This window comes from Acanthaster planci, linkage group LG11 (assembly GCF_054643075.1).
Source record: "Acanthaster planci isolate LZ-2023a linkage group LG11, COTS_SCS, whole genome shotgun sequence".
NCBI classification, from domain to species: domain Eukaryota; kingdom Metazoa; phylum Echinodermata; class Asteroidea; order Valvatida; family Acanthasteridae; genus Acanthaster; species Acanthaster planci.
This window is the reverse complement of record NC_141787.1, coordinates 3,323,412-3,341,731: the sequence shown is the minus strand read 5'-3', so window position 1 is coordinate 3,341,731 and position 18,320 is coordinate 3,323,412. Positions and strand designations below refer to the sequence as shown.

Sequence of the window (18,320 nt, the reverse complement as noted above, 5' to 3'; positions counted from 1 at the left end):
AAGACCATTGCTATTGTGATCCACCAGTTGCTCATCAGAAGGGTCCATCTCCAGTACTGTCTTTCATGGATCAATTCTTTTTGACATTGGTACAGTTGGGGGCAGGTTTTTCTGATTTCTTTCTGGCTCATTTGTTCATACTTTCAATTAGTACCATTTCATCCTATGTTACTACATGGGTCAACTTCATGTTTCTTAAACTTGGGAGTTCAAATATATGGCTTGACCGCGAAGTAGTAGCTAAGACAATGCCAAAAACTTTTCAAAAAATGTTCCCATCCACACGAGTCATCACTGACTGTACAGCCATAAAAACAGAGACACCTTCAACTCTTGTACGGAACAATGAAATGTTTTCCTATTACAAGAATACTTGCATTGTGAAAGGACTTACTGGAATAGCACCATGTGGTGCTGTGACTTTGTGAGCAAACTGTATACAGGCAGCATTTCAGACAGGAAAATCACAGAGGAAAGTGGCCTCCTGAGTATGAACTTTTCAGATGACGATAAAATTACGGCTGATAAAGGGTTTGTGATTGATGATCTGTTGTTGGAAAAAATTGATGCAAAAAATGGAAGGCTCAATACTCCTCCATTTTGGAAAACAAGGGGAAGTTATCTGAAGAAGTTTTAGCGACTCAGGAGATTGCTACCAAAAGAATTCATGTTGAGCGTGCCATAAATAGGATCAAAAACTTTCATGTATTTGATGTTCTGATACCTCTGAGCATGACCAGATCAATCAACCAAATTTGAGCTACTTGTGCTATGGTGACAAATTTTCAAAACCCACTTTTCTCTGATCATCCCATTTGTGTAACTGATACTGTTGTCCAAGATATTTTGTGGACTTTTTATAGAAACTTTCCATTTAGCTTACTGGAGCATATCTGGCAGAATTGGAGGTTACCGCTGAAAGTATGTATCCACCAGAAGTGTTCAGGGTTTTTTAATTAAATTCCATTTTGGGAATTAGCCTCCCCATTGTGTCTACCACATCGCAAGGCTGTTAATGGGTCATCTGTCCCAAATTTGACTGTCATTTTCTTCACAGTGAAAATTTCACAAAGATATATAAAAGTGACACCAAGGCAACATTTACTGGTGACCATTTATTTTATTCTTGCATGTCCTTGACAGTTATGGCCACATTAAGATGCATGCAGATTTGCATTGCTTTGACAATAATTTAGTTACGCTTCCATTTGAAATATCAAGCTTGTAATAATTTCAATATAATATACTTTATGTTTTAGCTAGCATACAAAAATGTGTATAATTTTCTCACTTTGGGTAATAAGAGGTGAAGGCCATCTCTAACATCTTACGGAATATCAAGTGATGCATTTTTGGCATTGACAATGGCTGAAATAAAGTAATCACCAACCGTGGTTCTTTTGCTCCAGTACAACGCATAATTGCACAGCCTGCACTGCACTAACTTTTGCTCAGTCCAGGCCCAGTGCAAATACATACTGCGAAAACCCCACACATGCACAGACAGTTTTGACTGTCCAGCTCTTTTTGTTTTGCCCAGACATGTCCTACCTCACCAGTACTACCTACCTATGTGAGTCTAACGTTTGGCTTAACCCTGCATTGGCCTGGCCTAGGCCTAGTGCCATTCAACAGTTTCTGACTGTCAAGCTAACCACAGCTGTTTCGCTAGGGTAGGCAAAGGTAATAAGATAAACCAAACACAAAAGTTACCTAAATAACATTACTTCTGAGACAAATCTTCAAGTTCAATTGAGATACATTTATTTAATGAGCTTAGTAACAGTACACTCACCCCAAAGATTTCAGCTGCCTCCAACATTTTCCGATTCTGCATTATGCGCCTGTGCATTTACCCAAACCAAAGTGCACCCTCTATCAAACCGCCATACTTTGAAAAGGCTTATTGAAACAGGGCTAATTGAAACACAAAGGTGGAATTTCTTGGACTGTAGCGAAATAATTGCATCAGATGGTCCCTCTAAAATCTCACTGAATCAATCACCGACATATGGCCAGGAAAAAAGAACATAAACACAAACTTAATCTGGTTTTGCAATCCAAGCACAATGTACGTACACTGGTACTTATGCATGATTTTACATGTACATCGCTACAGGCACTGTATGTTGTGAGTGTGCAGATACGGTACAGGTCAGAATTTCAGCCGACACGCAACATGCTTAGCGTGTTAGCATGTATCGAGTCAAACAGACATGAAAGGAGTTAACTGCAAACACGAAACACGCTGACCCCTGCATAACAGAGAACACCGACACTGCAATCCGATCTTCCGAGTATAAACATGCACATGCTACATGCAAGCCCCAGAACAGCCAGGTTTTTGTTGACCGGAGCAGTCATTTTCCTAGTTTCCCACAACGAAAAGTATTCAGTTTGACTGCAGCTCAAGTTATCTTCAAATTCCACGGAAATGATGTCAGTAGTTTACCTTGTATGTAGCAGGCATCACAAAATCATTTTTGAAGATAAAGTGTTTTGTCTGTCCTACAGGATCAATGAAAGTGCCATGCAGGCAACACTTTATGTCTGAATTGCTCCCAAAATGTCTGAATTAGGCACAGAAAATATTCGAGCGTGAAATCAATTTTTCAACAGAGATAATTATAACGAGCAGTTTTTATGACAAAACATTTCCTAAATGAGAGAAAGCTAGTTTGTAAGAAATCCACAGAGTATAAACAGGGTTTGACCTCGCTGGTCCACCAGCCAAATTTTAGTCAACACGGCCCCCACGGCGGTGATCCTAGCATACACACTCGAGCTCAGTGTGTTCAAAATTGCGTGGATATAAATTTGATGTAAGGTGGGGATTTTTCCCTTCAGTTTTCATCCTTTCGTTTGTGCATTCAACTGATTTGCCATAGAGCGAAACCATACTTACAAGAAATATGATTACCAAATCCCAACTAGCAATTCCTTTCATTCGAAACATATTGGAAAAAACATGGCCCAAGGTTAGACCTACAGTATACATGCTATGGACCTTTTGTATGTGACTGGTTGATGTCGGGACACATTCCACAATTTTTATCGGGCCTTGGTGCCTGTCATATTGGCCCTCTAAAGTTTTGCATCACCAAAGGCCAAAGCGGCTTTGCACTAAAAGTAAAGAAATTCAAGGCCTTTGCTCACAGTACCCACAAAGAGCCTATACTTACTCTGCTTCAACTTTTCCGATCTCATCTTCAATGCTAGAGTCTACTCCTGTGCCTTGGACCAGCCTTAGGGCTTCTTCAGATGTTGCCTTAGCTTCCCTGGCAGTGCCATCTATTTCCCCTCCAAGCTGTACCTGACTGCAGTAGTATGAGAAATAATCAGTGTCATCAAAAGGGTCAACATTATTATTATTTAATTCTGATAATGACACTAAGGATTTCTCAAAAAGTGCCCTAGGCATTTCAGCTCGCAAGCCTGAAGAATCACATGATTATAAGGACCATCGCAAGACCGACAAATGAGAAAAAAGTCCATTTTCAAGATTTCTAAGTCACCTACACACACAGCTTTGTTCATACACAAAAGCACACAGCTTTGTTCATACACATAAGCACACAGTTTGGCAACTTTAGTTTTTAGTTTTCTTTTCTTTTTTTTTTTTAAAGAAAAGATTTAAGGCCAGCATGGTAGGATTGAGTGGATAACACAGAGGTATATCTGCAAGGTTTGAACCCATCGGAGATGCGCTTCACGAGACATAGTGCTTTGTAGAAAGCATCTTTAATGTCACGTAACATGATCATCTGATGATGTCATCTTCACATGACGTCAATTTTCATCTATAACACTTCCCTTTCTAAACACATGCCAAGTTTCAACCCAGTCGGACATGCACTTCAGGAGATATAGTACTTTAAAGGGTGAACCTTGAATGTAACATGACTCATCTGCTGATGACATTGTCATCACATCAGGTCAATCTCCATTTGTAAACCTTCCCTTCCTCGAGCGTGAGGGTGCAAGAGGCCATCAGTTTAAAATCGGATTGCTCCAAGGTTGCACATGTTTTGTGTTCACTCCGGTTGTGCTCACACTGTTTCCATGATCCTGCTAAAGTGGTTGGCTTGTCGCGACTTTTAAATGGAAACACTCAGGAAAGGCTTCGAGGATGAGGTCAATGGTTCATTTTCCGACGGTGGAGGTAGAGTTGGTGCAAGAGGGAAGCTTTATTTAAATCCAGAGAGAGCAGGTAGGTGATATCCAAACCTTATTTTGGTCTTTGAATTCAAACGCCCAGGGAGCAAGGCATTTAGACCATGGTTAGATCTCCTTCCATTTCCTTGGGCGTTTCAGTTTTTAAAAGAGACTATTCTTCAGGTTTCATTCATTTGTTTCACAATTTGCCGTTTGCGAGGGGAACGGCTGCCAAGATCGGTGGGCGTGGCGATGTCAGCGGCCCAACAAATAAAACTTTATATTTCGGTGAATAGCGACTGTGTCTGTCCATGTGCATGTACAGTGGAACACCGCTATACAGAACATTCGGCTATACTGAACATCGTCCTTGGCTCCCAATATTTTGTGCACAAAACCTACCAAACACTATGTAGTTGCAAATCAACCGAGATTCGCCGCAGCATGCATCAGAGATCAATCCTGAGCAGTTGCTTCACGACTGTCCGGATAAACTAACTATCAATTTTGTAACTCAAAATTTAATAAAAAACAAAAATAATTAACAAATACATTTCTAGAAACATCAATGAACCTCTAGAAACGTGAATGCAACAGCAAAACATGAAAACAGTGAATCATAGTATCACAAGAGGGTGCACTTCAGTTAGACAAAAGAGGGTGCTATTCAACATGGCAACGAAATATTCGGCAGTCAATTTCACAAAACCGAACGCACGCTGTGCCGAATATTTAGTGTGGACCTTGTCGTGTTCATCATAGCGGCGTTCAACTGGGTAGTTGAGCGGAGGACCATCAGGTTGGAGCGGACTCGGACGCGTGCTGAGTTCTGGCTAGAGACTAATTAGAAGCTAGAGATCCAATTAGAAAATTGGTCCGGAAGATTCCAGTTATGCTTAGTCAAACAAGTCATGGCTGATGTCTTCCTCCAGCGAAGTGGCCAACAGCAGGCCGAGCAGTTGAATCATGTCTCGCTGAAGAAGACAGAAGTGGCAATCGGACAGAGTGAGGGTGCTGATGGAATCAACTTCATCCTTTTTGGAAGACAATGCTAGTTGCCCAGTCGGGGGCAGGGCAGTGCCTCGTTCCGAGCCATGCGCAGCACCGTGGGGAGCGGCCTGCTCCCGAGGGAGTACACCCGGCTGGTGCAATTCTGGTGTGGAACCCTGCCCGATGTAACCATGGCTCGCAGCCAGAGAGGGCGAAAGGGCCTGGTCCACCAGAAACGAGTCCGGGGCGGTGGAGACTGATGGCGGTCTAACACCAAGGCAGTGAGCGATTGAGGTTGGAACTTCATTGATGGACTGGAAAGCAAACATTCAAGCCGAAGAGGTGTGTTCGTGGTGGTCGAGGAATTTGATGAAGATGAGAAGCGCTTGCCTTTTCCGGTGAAACTCCTAGGGTGCATTCCCAGTCGAGGTCAACGGGGGCTGCAGAATTCCAGGCAGAGGGACCAGGATAAATGAGGTCCGATGACCCGGTGATATCCAGTTGAAAGCCGGAGTGGCAGATGGGCTAAGGTGGCTTGAAGACCTGGAGGTGTAAAAACCCCATTAAGCTAAGCAGGATCCAAAAGGGGGTTAGCGGGAGTCGGGTGTCATGGCTCAACGGCGCACCAGGTGGGGTGGGCCATGGCACTTGCGGGGAGCCTGGCCCGGTGACTTTGGTATATGGGCGAGTGGGAGTGTGCCTGGGGGGCTAACAGAGAAGTAGTGTTCTAGGCTGATGTAGGCCGACGTCGAACGGTGGGTGGTACTCTTCGGTGTCACTGGTAAGGTAGACACAGCGTAGCTGGAACGAGCCTTGTAGTATCGACGGTAAACACCAGCATGGTGCACATACAAGAAAACCGAAGAAAGAGCACAAAAACATACACGAAAAGAACACTATTACCAATAAATGAATAAAACAAATGAAGGAAAGCACAGTGGTTTAAGACCCAGACATTTAAAAAAATTTTCCCCTTGATATTATGCTTTTAATCAGTTCACTAGTATCTAATGAGATAACGTTCACCAAGGAAAAATTTATTTAATAATTTTACTGTATATTCCACTGAAGTACGCACCTTAGCTTTTTGAAGAAAGGTAAACTTGTCATAGTTGAAAAAATGGCAACAAAAACCCTGCTTGTCAAAACCAAAATTATATCTTCAGATAGAAACCTTTGCATTATTTTGTAGCTTGTAAAACACTCTTTCAGCTGATATAAATTTGCTTTCAAAAAAATTGAATAGAGTACAGAAATTTGCATACATTTTTTACAATAAACTATGAAAAGTACCAAACAAGAAAAATATACACTGACAAATGGTTTTTGATGCATTTTTACAATCGGCCATAAACCGCCAGGGCAGAAATGTCTAGTTTATTCATAATTTGATTGACTGATTAATTGGCTACAAATAAAATCCAGTGGAAAAGTCGCGCAATTCGTCATAGTGCCGCAGGATTTGACGTTATTTCGAGCACAATAAACAGCGACCTCTATTGTTGAGACATGTTGGGTATACTGCAGGTGATTGCTGCCGATTAAGTTGGGCCTATTGGCGCTCAGTTTCATCGCATTCGCTCAAATGCCATCAATTTCGTTGTAATTTTGTTGACTTTGTGTGTGAAGTTTAGTTGTAATTTGAGGGTTACAACACAACTTAAGTGGAATTTAAACTGAAAAGCAGTTGAAAGAACTGTAGCTTTTTGTCAGGGGTGATGTCGACTGTCGATCCCAACGAATGCTGGAGGATGAAGAAATATTTTGTTTGCACCAGTTGTCATGTAAATCAGCCAAACGATGACATTTCTACCTGCTGGGGCTTATCTCGGACTCAGTGTTTTGTCATGGCCTGGGATATCGGATAAGAGTGTTTTTCAAACCACCTAGCGATTGGCCAAATAAGTAATCTGATTTGGACCTCAGCTCTTCTATTGCAAAATGTTTCAACACATTTTGTGGGGTTTTATTTCTATGGAAATTGTCTGAGAAATGCATATTACTGAAAAGACCCTACGGGGGCTTTTGGCAGCTAAAAATCATGACAGGACATGGAGGCATAACAGGTACCTCCATGGGCAGAAATGTGGTTAATTTCAACTTAAACTGGAAGATAATTGAAAAAAACTTGAAAGGAAAACCTTGGGTTTAACAAAAGAGGCCAATTTTGTTGAGATCACGAGCAAAATACATACATAATTCCACACCCTGACCTCGCAGGTTCAGAATGCACTGAGGGAACAGTCACCCAATAAATATTACTTCTTCAGGAATAATTGAAAAACATGATTGAATGGGAAAGAGAGTCACTTGGAAAGGTAACTCCTTAACTTGTTAAGATTACTTCATATTTCCAATCACTAAAATGTTTAACGAAAGAGGGACCGAGACGAAGTGAGGAACTTACTGTATTGATATGATACCTCTCAAATAAGTTGTCATTTTATTTTAAAAATGCAATAAATTCAAAGAACGTTATATTAGTGAAAGTGAAATGAAGTCACAGGATTTCTTTTCATCATTTCCCCCTTCCTTTCCTGTTATGTTGCAATGATATACAAATGCATAATGATCTCACTTCCAAACTGAGGTGATCATCTCTTAAAAATGATGACAGATTTTTTCCCAAACCGCTGTAGCCAAGGGGCGCGTGCATGTTCTCTCCGGAATTTTTAATAATTGTCCATAGAGGGTGCCTTCATTCACGAAGATCAATAATAATGCACTTTTGCCACTGCAAGCATTGCAAAAAAGTCTTCCTGTAGCCAACTTGAAAACCCATCAGGACTCTAAATAAGTTCTGAAGACTTGTTAAATTATTTTAATCGATGTGAGTGAAAATAATCTGATAGTATTCACAGATGTCTGGGTCAGGTAGGGTTTAAACCACTGTGGAAAGGTGATCAAATCGACACAGAACCAAGGAGCAAAATCGGAAGCTTGATAAATCGAAGATGCCTCGAAAGACACGTCCGTTACGTTGCTGAAAAAAAAAGAACGATCATGGTGGCGAGGCAGCGCTGCATTGTGGGAGGTCAGAGTGCACCACGGGTGATCAAATCTTTTCAGCGAATCACCAATACGTGCATGGGAAATCTGCACATGTAGTAACTGTTCTGTAGATACAGCGCCATAGACTTAAATATTCAAAAATCAATACAAAATAAGGTGATGACGTCATCAAGACATCATAAATTTGGCATTATTTTTGCATCAGGGTCTTTGCCGGCTGTAACTTTGATGATGATTGAATATCGCCAAGTATCCAAAATCGTGCCTCAAACACGTGTACAAAGTCAATGGGCTGAAATAAATATTGAAAAATCAATAATAAATCACTTGATGACATCATCATGAGGTCATTGTTCTTGGACCATCTATGCATAAGGGTTCTTCATTGGCACAAGTTTGATGAAGATCCAAAGCTGCTAAAGTACTCAAGTCGTGGCGACAAAAATGTGTACAAAAAAAATGGGCTTTGGAGGAGGAGGAGGAGAACTTGATCACAAAAAAGCCAAAAAATGAGGAAAAAAAAAACTTAATGAAAGCAGCAGCTGCTTCGGCAGTGAAGCCCAAGCAGCTCATTAGTGTGGTAGGAACGCCTTACCAGGTTTCGCCAATTTCTGAATAAATTTGAACAAGAACACTCCTCATATTTTAGCCTCAACCCACTCCCATCCCCAGGAATTTTCCATTCCTTTGTCGACATACTTTCCTTCTTTTTGATAAATGATGTCTTTACAGGGAGACATGATGATGGAAATGTAACGATAAGAAACCTCTGTTCAACAACACACACCAAGGTCTGGTTTTCTGCGATTACACACAAAAAGTATTCAGGGTGTCAAGGAAATGAGCACATTTCCTACAGAGATGGTGTTTGGTCAGCACTCATTCTTGTCTGCTAAAAGAGCCAATGGAATGTATTGTTTTATCTTATCTCCAAATTCTAGCCTGGTTTCAGATCTGTGTGCGCACATTCAGGGGTCCAAATTAACTTCAATCTCTTGGTGGCCCGCAGGGCCAGTGGGGAGTTGCAGCGCATTGATCCCTGTGAAAATTCGATGGTCCTGGTTGAGTACATGTAATGAAATTGATCAGGCTCACCATACATGCCCATTTGCATCAGTGGAATTTCTCTATGAAAACAGCCTTTTTAAGGCCAAAAAACTAGTTCTGCTTGTGGTTACATGACTGATCCTAGTTTTGGCATGACCATAAAATATATATCAGTGAGTTAGAAATACACATTTAAAAATTTTAAAAAAAAAGGAAAAAAATAAAATCCTCTGTCTTTCCTGTCTTCACAAAACACCTCTCAACAATTTTTTCACATCTAAAAACTTGTGTTTTTGTTTGCCTGCTTATATTTGCCATATTTGGAAAGAAAGTTGTGTTATTTTCACAAGTTCCCTTCGCATTTTGCCATCGCGGTGGTGAAAACAAGCATGCAATATTGCTAGATGCAGAGAAGCAAGGCTTCACTGGTTCCCACTTGCTGCGCTACTGCCAAAGATGGCGCAATGGTAACGCGGCAACTAGTCCATGCATCCCGGTCAAAATAGTGTTGTACAATTCACCTTACACACTCTACAGCTGCAACTCTACAACTGCACATCCCCCAAAAAAGATGACGCAGGAAGATTTCTACAAATTAACTCCTAGAACTTGATCTGTTATCTATATACGAAATGTATTTTTTGGTTTACAAATTTAAGTCGAGGTTACATTGCTCATACATTACGATCAGACTCAATGTGACACAACCTATAAAGGTTTCATTAGTGTCCGTGAGAAATGTTTTAACTGGCAATGTTAGAAAATGATACCAGTCAACATACCACGGCAGACGCCTGCCACACATGTATGAGCTGTATGCACAACCATTCAGTGAACAGAATGTCGTGCTGCTATGTGTGCATGTGGCACACAAGCCTGGCTGCGCAGACTGTGTATTTATACTGTGAACTCCAAAGTGCTACATCAGTGATTTGAAACACAAGTCATAAAATGTGATGGAAGTTTTGAAAATGTGGCAATGTTCCTCAAATGACCCTGTCCCACCAGACCATCCTTTGGGGAGAATGCAGTGGCCCAATAAATTTTCTGGTGGCTCCGGGCCAGCAGACCACTGTTAATTTCGACCCCTCACGTTGACCGTGTGTGCCTAAACTATACATGAACAAACAGCATGCATGGCAAGGCATAGTGCCCTTTATGGTCAATGATTCTGATGCACTTAGGACTAAATTAAAATGATGTGATACACGGAAAGTAAGCAGAAATGGAATTTTATTTTATTCCACAACAAACTGAGGCTCAATACAAATCATATCTGATACCTGGAAGTCGAAAATCATCTTAATGAAATGGGTCAGAAAAGTTTAAAATATTGGAGTTTCTACCCCCCAAAAGCGGAACTTATTTGCAAAAGTGGATTTTCAAAGTCCCAAAAGTGGAAATCCACCAAAAAGCGGAACAAACTCATCCCTGTATATATGATGTGGCGCTAACATACACAGCCTGCCACATGACCAGCCACACAGCCAGCCAGTCAATCAAACAGTCAGTCAATTCACTCACAATATTGCTGTATCTTACCCTGCAGCTAGATCCCTGGCTTGTTTAGCTAGATCTTGCATCTCAAGAGCTTGCTCAGACATGTTCTTTGCTGTGTCGTTCAATTCCATCAATGTCTTCCATCCAAAATTGTCCAGGTAAGCCTGGGCCTCTGCAAGGGCTTTCTTAGCCCTGTCAATCATGACAAAGGCTTGTGCAACTTCTACAGATTTGTGATATGAATGAGAAGCTAATTTAAAAAGTTTAAAGGTCGTAGACTTAATTGAAAGAACAAGTTAATCTAAGCAACAACATTCGAAAAACCCCAAAAAACATAAAATCTTATATATAACATAAGATTATGGGCATCTTAAGCATAGCACAGACAACACTGATTTTTTTCATAGCTGACTTTTTCCAGCATATTGCCAGTACAATAAAATCATCCATAAATTGTGCATAATTAAAAAACTCCTCAATACAAATGCATAAATAAAGTTGCTTAAAAGATAGCTTTCACCAACTGCAAGCCAACACACATTTTGTTTCTTCCGTAACCCCATTTACATGTTAAAGCCTGCAAATAATTCTGATTTCCTTGAAATTAGTTACCATTTAGAGCCTAAAGATGGTATTGTGAACCACATGGAAACTGGCTGTTAACATGACTCACTGTGGAAACGTGGGATTGGGATTCTTTAGGTATCAAACTTGGGCAGTTATCAAAAGTATCATCATCAATATGAATGGCTTTCTCAATTCTCAAGTCAACTGTTCGGTACATGTATACCTCATAAACAAAACTTCAATTTTTATGTTCCAGGACACACAGAGGTACAACTGAAAGCAAATGCAGACATGACCATGTACATGGCTGTTCTGGAGTCTGGGAACATGTGCACTGTTCTCAAAACACTGGTTCCATGTAATGTTTTTGGAATCCTTGTGAGATTCAGAACACATATTGCAGCAAAATGAGGTTAGGTTTTTGCTCAGCTGACAGATATCAACGAAATCTTTGGAGAAAACAAACAAAATGTTCTCAATTTTCTTGGAGAGGGAGATGCTGATATAAAACAATTTTGCTGACATCCAGATATTCCATAGTTTTTCAAAAAGTGATTCCGTTATTTTGATACCATATCATATAATGATAAAATCATAATATCACTATATAGCACTGTCAATGAATAATGTATGTTTAAAGCCAGTTTGACTGCCCAACCTGAATTTTTCATGTGATTAACGTGGGTAAGTGCGCTTACCTTCAGCACTGTCAGCAGAATCAGCCTCAGCCATGTTAATGTTCTTCAGGATTTGACTTATCTGTTCCTTTAGGGCTGTTATGCTATCCTGAAGGTCTCCCAACTGATTGGAAAGCTGAGAATCCATGGCTGTAGGAGAAAGTCAAATTATCATTTTTTCTAATAGAAGTAGAATTTTTTGGAAAGGTATTTTTGGAAACTATATTAACTATATAAACCGAAACTAAATGATTTCAAACTGGCCCATAGTAATGGAAACAGTGTGTGTTTGCAGTGTAAAGGAATTTCTGGTACATGTATATCATTCTAAGCATGCTTTCATTTGAAATATCGGTCTTTGAGGACCAAGCCAAGTTGTCCCTGGTCTCTCACCTGCAGCCTCTTCAGCATCTATCATTGTGTTATCAAGGTCTTCTTCAAGCTCAGCCAGCCTCTTCTCAAACTCTGCATCATTAACAATCTCTGGATTATTGCCCACATTGTTGATTAGGTCCTCTAGCTGCTGCAGCTTGTCCCGATGAGCACTAACACGGTCCTGGACTAAGTCATAGCAGGCTGGGCAAGCTAAGGGTTGAGTGGAAAATAAAAAGATGAACTGAAAAACCCAAGGGTCATAAGACTACACAGGTTATAGCAGTTTCATAGTACTCCGCTAGTTTCCCAGTTGTCTTTCACTCATTCATTTTTCCCCTGTCCTTAGCCAGTCTGGATCAAGATTCAGATTGATTCTATTGAACATACCTCCAGCAAGATGTTCTAAAAATCCAAGTGAACTGTTAATCATTTTTCTATATCAATATTATAAGGCAGTAGTGCAACTGCCACAAGGCACACACAAAACAGATGCCTGCATTTAAACCAAGACACAGACCTCCTGAAAGTAAAAATAACATGGCATCTTTTGAATGTAAAAAGCAGCAGTTACAGCCACAGCAGACAGCAGATAATTCCTTAGTAGAGCAGAGTGCATTCACCACACTTTCCACGGTTATTGCATTTTGAACCCATCTCCAAAACATATTCCCATAGTGTACTTTGTTAGGCAGTTAGTACAGTGGGGGAAAATGATATGTAAAGTAGGGCTGGTAACCAGGGTATGGAAAAGCTCAGGCAATGTGGTCAAACCATGGTGTGACCTTTATTGCAAAGAAAACATTGCTTACGTATACATCCAAGGGCAATATTGTAGTGGTTCTCCCTGCAGTTGTCACATTTCTCCCCAATTACGCCCGCTTTGCAGACACATATACCATCACTGCTGCAGTTTAGCTGAGCTGATCCCTGGCGATCACAATTGCAAGCTAGGAAATACAACAAATGGGACAAAATCTCAAATATTTTCTAGGACTTTGTATGTACATGTACGCGCAAACAAGCTGGTAAGATTTCCACCCCATGGTCAACAGTCCCTAAAATACCACTACCTTTTGCATGTGGGTTTCAAAACAGAATGTTGGGCTTTATTGCTTTTTCATGTTTCAAGATTTTTTCATGTTAAATTTATACGTCAAGTTTGCATATTTTTCCAATAAAATATACTCCAGAGCTACAAATCAGCAAATAATCCACAACTGAAGTATCAAAATCAGTTTTATCAATTAAAAAACCTTGCAGCTTCTTTTTTGAGTGAAAAAGAAAAACACACACGCAACAACCCGAAATCGAATCAAGGTAGCCAAGTCTGCAATCTGCATCTGAAGTTACTATTGGACCACTCGCCGACTTGGTTTCAGTTGAGTTTGCTAGTCCAGCTCCAAAAGGCATGACAATGTTGGAATAAAAACTACCTGCTCTCAATGTACATGAACACAATGTACATACACACTTGGTTTCATTGCCATGAGCTCACTGGTACAATGCAAACTCAGGTCAGGTCATGCACACAACAAGACAAGCATAAAGCCTATGGGTCTGTGGGTTAAGCGTTCTGGAACTTTGATGTACAAGTGACAGATCGCCATTAGGGTAATTTTTTTCCATTATCAGCAGGTCATGTATGAACAATAAGACAAGCTCAATGCCTTGGACAATGATTTGATGGACAATTCAAGATTACGTCTGTCAGTATTTTCAGCCAGTTATTCACAGTCTCTTTCCCTTGTGCAGCACTGTACCTTGCACGTGGTTGCTGCCTGGTCTTCACCACTTTAGCCTTGAATTTTCAATTCCTAACCATTGAGTCTGACCGGGCGTGGCCTGCTCGACATGTATTTTTTTTTGCGTAATGTTCTTTATCCTTCGCAGTTGGTTAGCTTTGGACAATGGCTTTTTGCCTAACCACTGTGACTAACAGGACTGATCCCTTTCCACAGGGTGTGGCATCCACTGGTTGTTCTGCGGATTTGGTACAGCGGGATGAACCCACAGCCCTGTCTCCTATGCAGGATGCTTCTCAATTAACAGGAACAGGGCAGAAGCGCAAATCTCCCAGCCACTCTTCATCTTTCGTCCACTATTTCAAGAAGAAAAAAAGTCCAGAAATCATCAGGATCTCCGTCTACCAAAGATACACTGTGAGCTCTGACGAAGTGTTATGCTCATCCTACGGCCGCTACACAGCCAGATCTGGATCCTTATTTCCCATCCCCGGCCCGTTTTGTGTCTCATGCGAGGCAACAGGATCTTCCTTTGTCCCTTCTCAGCCGGCGTCCATTGAGGTCCATTCCCCTGATCTCTCTACTGGTCCTCACCCACCACTGCTTGTCTCTGATTCGGGTCAGTTGCAGGATGAGGAAGAGCCTGTTTCAGTAAACGATCTCTCTCCTTTGGTGTCCCGCGTTCGCCTAATCCGACTTGAAATGATTCAGGTCTTGGGACTTCCGTCTCCTGCTCCTCCAACGGAAGATCAGAGTCGCCCCTCGTTCAAGCGTCACACACCAAGGTCATCTTTCTCCTCTCGTCCTGTCTTTTCTGAGCTTCCTCTAGACTGCACATGCATGGAAGCCAAGGATAAGCTCGCGAAGGCCAAGGCATGGTATTGAGGCAACCCTTCTCGCTTGTACTTCAACTTTCCACTAGGTGATTATGACACTTACTTATCGGTACCCGATCCACCTGAGGCTGTTAAGGATAAGGTGTACCCGACTGGGTGCAAATCCAGTAATGTCTTCAGTGACAAGACTGCAACATTTTGAGGTAGTGCTCCGGGATATCGACCATGCTTCCCAGATTGGCATTTGCTGTATGGCTTTTCTACTTCTCCTGACCGAGTTTCTGTCCTGAGGTATGTGAGGAAGGCTCGGATATCTTTCCTGAGTTTGTCACTATGGCGTTCCATAGCCTTAAAGATACTCTGATAACGGGCTTGGAACAGTTCATGCGGGTTTCTCTTCGAGCCGCTGCGGCCTGCCGTGAGTCTTCCATCGACACTATGAATATTCTGCATGAATCAGTGAAATCAACTCTTTGAAGACTCCCTCTACTGGCTAAGGATCTTTTCGCAGACCAGTATGTTAGCCTTCTGGAGAGTGAGGTTAAGCATCTTGACAGCGCCCAGAAGATATCCTTCTGCCAGCCAACTGAACCTCGATATGGTGTGGTACAAATGACGTCCTAGAGACCACCCTGTCCAGTCTAACACCACCGGCAGCCACAGACTATACAACATCGCTAGCCTCTTTCTTAAGGTGGGGGACTACCACGCTCGATTCTTTTCAGTGCTCCAAGACCTCATGGTATGAGGTATGACCAAGTGCCCCCAGTGAAACGCGTGGGGCCGGTGCCGGTGACTCCGTTTCTCCCGTAGCCCCCGATCTCAAACCCATTGGCAGCCACCTGCTCGACTTCGCAGGGTTCTGGGGACGAATGGGTGCTCACTTCACTTACCAACAACTATCGTCTGGAATTTACGAGTCCCCCTCCGTCAAATGTATCTTTCCGGCCGACAACAGTTCCAAAAGATCGATCCCAGCGACAGGCTCTGGAGTCAGAGATCTTGGCGCTGCTGCAGAAGCACACCATTGTTCTAAAGCAACCACGGGAAAATTGGCAGAGCCTCATGTCAACGTTCTTTCCGACCCCAAAGAAGAACTGGGGAAGTGGAGGCTGATTCTGAAGTTAAAGCCTTTCAACGTTTACATAAGACTGAAAAAGTTCAGAATGAAGACGCTGTGTACCGTCCTACGATCACTTCCATTTCAGATGTGCTCATATTTCAGTACCTCGACGACTGGAAGAAGTCCAGACTGACCCTGTCATAAACACCAACTTTCTTTGGGGCAGTTCTTGACTTGAACCGTGGCATTGTTACTCTTACCAACGAGCGCGTGGACAATTTCATGTGGTGCATCGCTCTATTCAGGGGACAACACCAAGCAAACGCTCGGGCATGGCTCCACTTAGTCTGTCTGATGGCCAGCCTTATCGACCTCGTCCCATGGTGCTGGCTTTACATGCAGCCTCTACAGCTCCACCTTCTATCTTACTTCAGGCCGAGCAGAAATTCCCTGAATTGACAAGTTCCTCTATCAAGCCAGATTTCCTGTCACCTGTCATGGTGGTCAGCCATGGCCAACCTCAATGCCAGTTTTCCCTTCGTTCCACCTCAACACGAGATAGTTATCACCACCGATGCTTCCAATCTCGGTTGGGGTGCCAGTCTCCAGTCGTATCAGATTTCCGGCCGGTGAGACTCATCCCTAGTGGGTTCCCACATCAATGTTCTCAAACTTCAGGTGATTTTCAAAGCCCTCAGCCACTTCCGTCCTATGGTTACAGGCAAAACGAACTTGGTTCAGTCAGACAACGCGACAGTTCAGTCAAACAACAGGACGGCTGTTGCCTACATCAATTGTCAGGGAGGCGCACATTCTCCTACTCTCTGTGTCCTCGCCTGGTGCCTATTACGCTGGACCATGCAGCATTCCATTCTGGTTCGAGCAGAAACATTCCAGGTGTACAGAACGTCCTTGCCGATGCCCTCTCCCAGGGCACAGTTCGCCCGACAGAGTGGACCCTACAACCGGATATTGTTCAAGCTCTTTTTCGGGTGATAAACAGATCTCACGTGGACCTCTTTGGATCGTACCTGAACACTCAGCTGCCGACATTTTGCAGCCGCTATCCACATCCCCAGGCATGGGCGTTCAATGCCGTACACATTTCTTGGGAGGGTCTTCTCGCTTAATCTTTCCCTCCGATATCACTCATTCCATTGGTACTGACAAAGATCGAACAATGCAATTGCTGCATCCTTCTCATTGCCCCGTTCTGGCTGAGACAAGAGTGGTTCCCCCGTTTAGTCAGGCTTCTGGTTGATGTTCCCCTCCTTCTGCCTCTATGTTCAGATTTACAGTTTTAACCCAGGTCTCATCTACTGCATCTGGACCCCACTCACGTACACTTAACATGTTGGACATTGTCAAGCGATCAAGCAGAAAGGCCTTTCTCAAGAGGCTGCCACCTTGGCTGCCAAGGGTTGACGAGAGTTCACAAAAAAGATTTACAACAGCCGACTACGACATTTTAACTCAAGGTGCAAAGGATTTTCGCTGGATCCGACCATTGCACCCCTTTCAGTCAGGATCAATTTTTTGTTCATCTTTTCCGCTATGGCCTCCTTGTCTCCACAATTTGAAATTACCACTCGCTGATCGAGGCGGTGCACAGTGGCTTTGCTGATGGCTCTCTGATATCTAACAACACAGCAATCCACCATCTTTTACTGGGAATGTTTATTGAACGGTCTCCCCTGAAGCGTCTTTCCTGCATGGTGTCTCAGTGATGTCCTCCAATGTCTGTCTCAACCGTCCTTCCCCTGATTTCTTCGTTCTGGCGATCTAGTCCATGGCGTCATCATCATCGGATAAACTTTGGTGTCCTGTCCACATGCTGAAATGGTACCTTGATAGGACAAAGGACATTCGAGGGCCAATTACACAACTATTCATCACTTCTACCTGACCTCAACGTCCAGCCTCCAGCTATACAATTGCAAGGTGGGTCGTTTTGGTTATAAAAGTATAAGGCATATTCATGCCCATGATGTCAGTGCCATTTCATCCTCATTGGCCTATTTCAAAGTTTGTTCGACACTAGTAAAGCTGCCTGTTGTAAAATCCCCTTCCATATTCACCTCCTGTTATCTCAGTGATGTTTTGCAGGGGAAACATTCACATGAACTGGCTGTGCTCCAGGCGGCATCACAGTAGCACAACTGATGGCTGTCCTTTGCTTGTTCAAGAAGAGACAATTGCAAGTTTGTCATGTTGAGTTAGTCTGTGCTCTCCTCTTAATGATATGTCCGTGTCTTATATGTAATTAATATTTGTATTAACCTGCTTGCTTCCTCAGTGGAACATAGACGTGGTTAGTGCGTCCTCGCTTTTACACCGTCCACTGGTTCGGTGCTAT

The 18,320-nt window shown here is 42.5% G+C and overlaps 1 protein-coding gene across 2 annotated transcripts in view; it reads right to left on the bottom strand.

Annotated features, from left to right (window-relative positions):
• lamc1 (laminin subunit gamma 1) overlaps positions 1–18,320 on the bottom strand; it is a 208,890-nt gene that overhangs the window by 47,616 nt on the left and 142,954 nt on the right. For both annotated transcript variants that reach the window (XM_022250063.2, XM_087143196.1), the window contains 5 exons: positions 13,133–13,270; positions 12,342–12,533; positions 11,970–12,098; positions 10,747–10,927; positions 3,183–3,317 (listed from right to left, as the gene is read on the bottom strand). In XM_022250063.2, the coding sequence (XP_022105755.2) occupies positions 3,183–3,317; positions 10,747–10,927; positions 11,970–12,098; positions 12,342–12,533; positions 13,133–13,270 (775 nt within the window). The remainder of the gene's footprint in view (positions 1–3,182; positions 3,318–10,746; positions 10,928–11,969; positions 12,099–12,341; positions 12,534–13,132; positions 13,271–18,320) is intronic.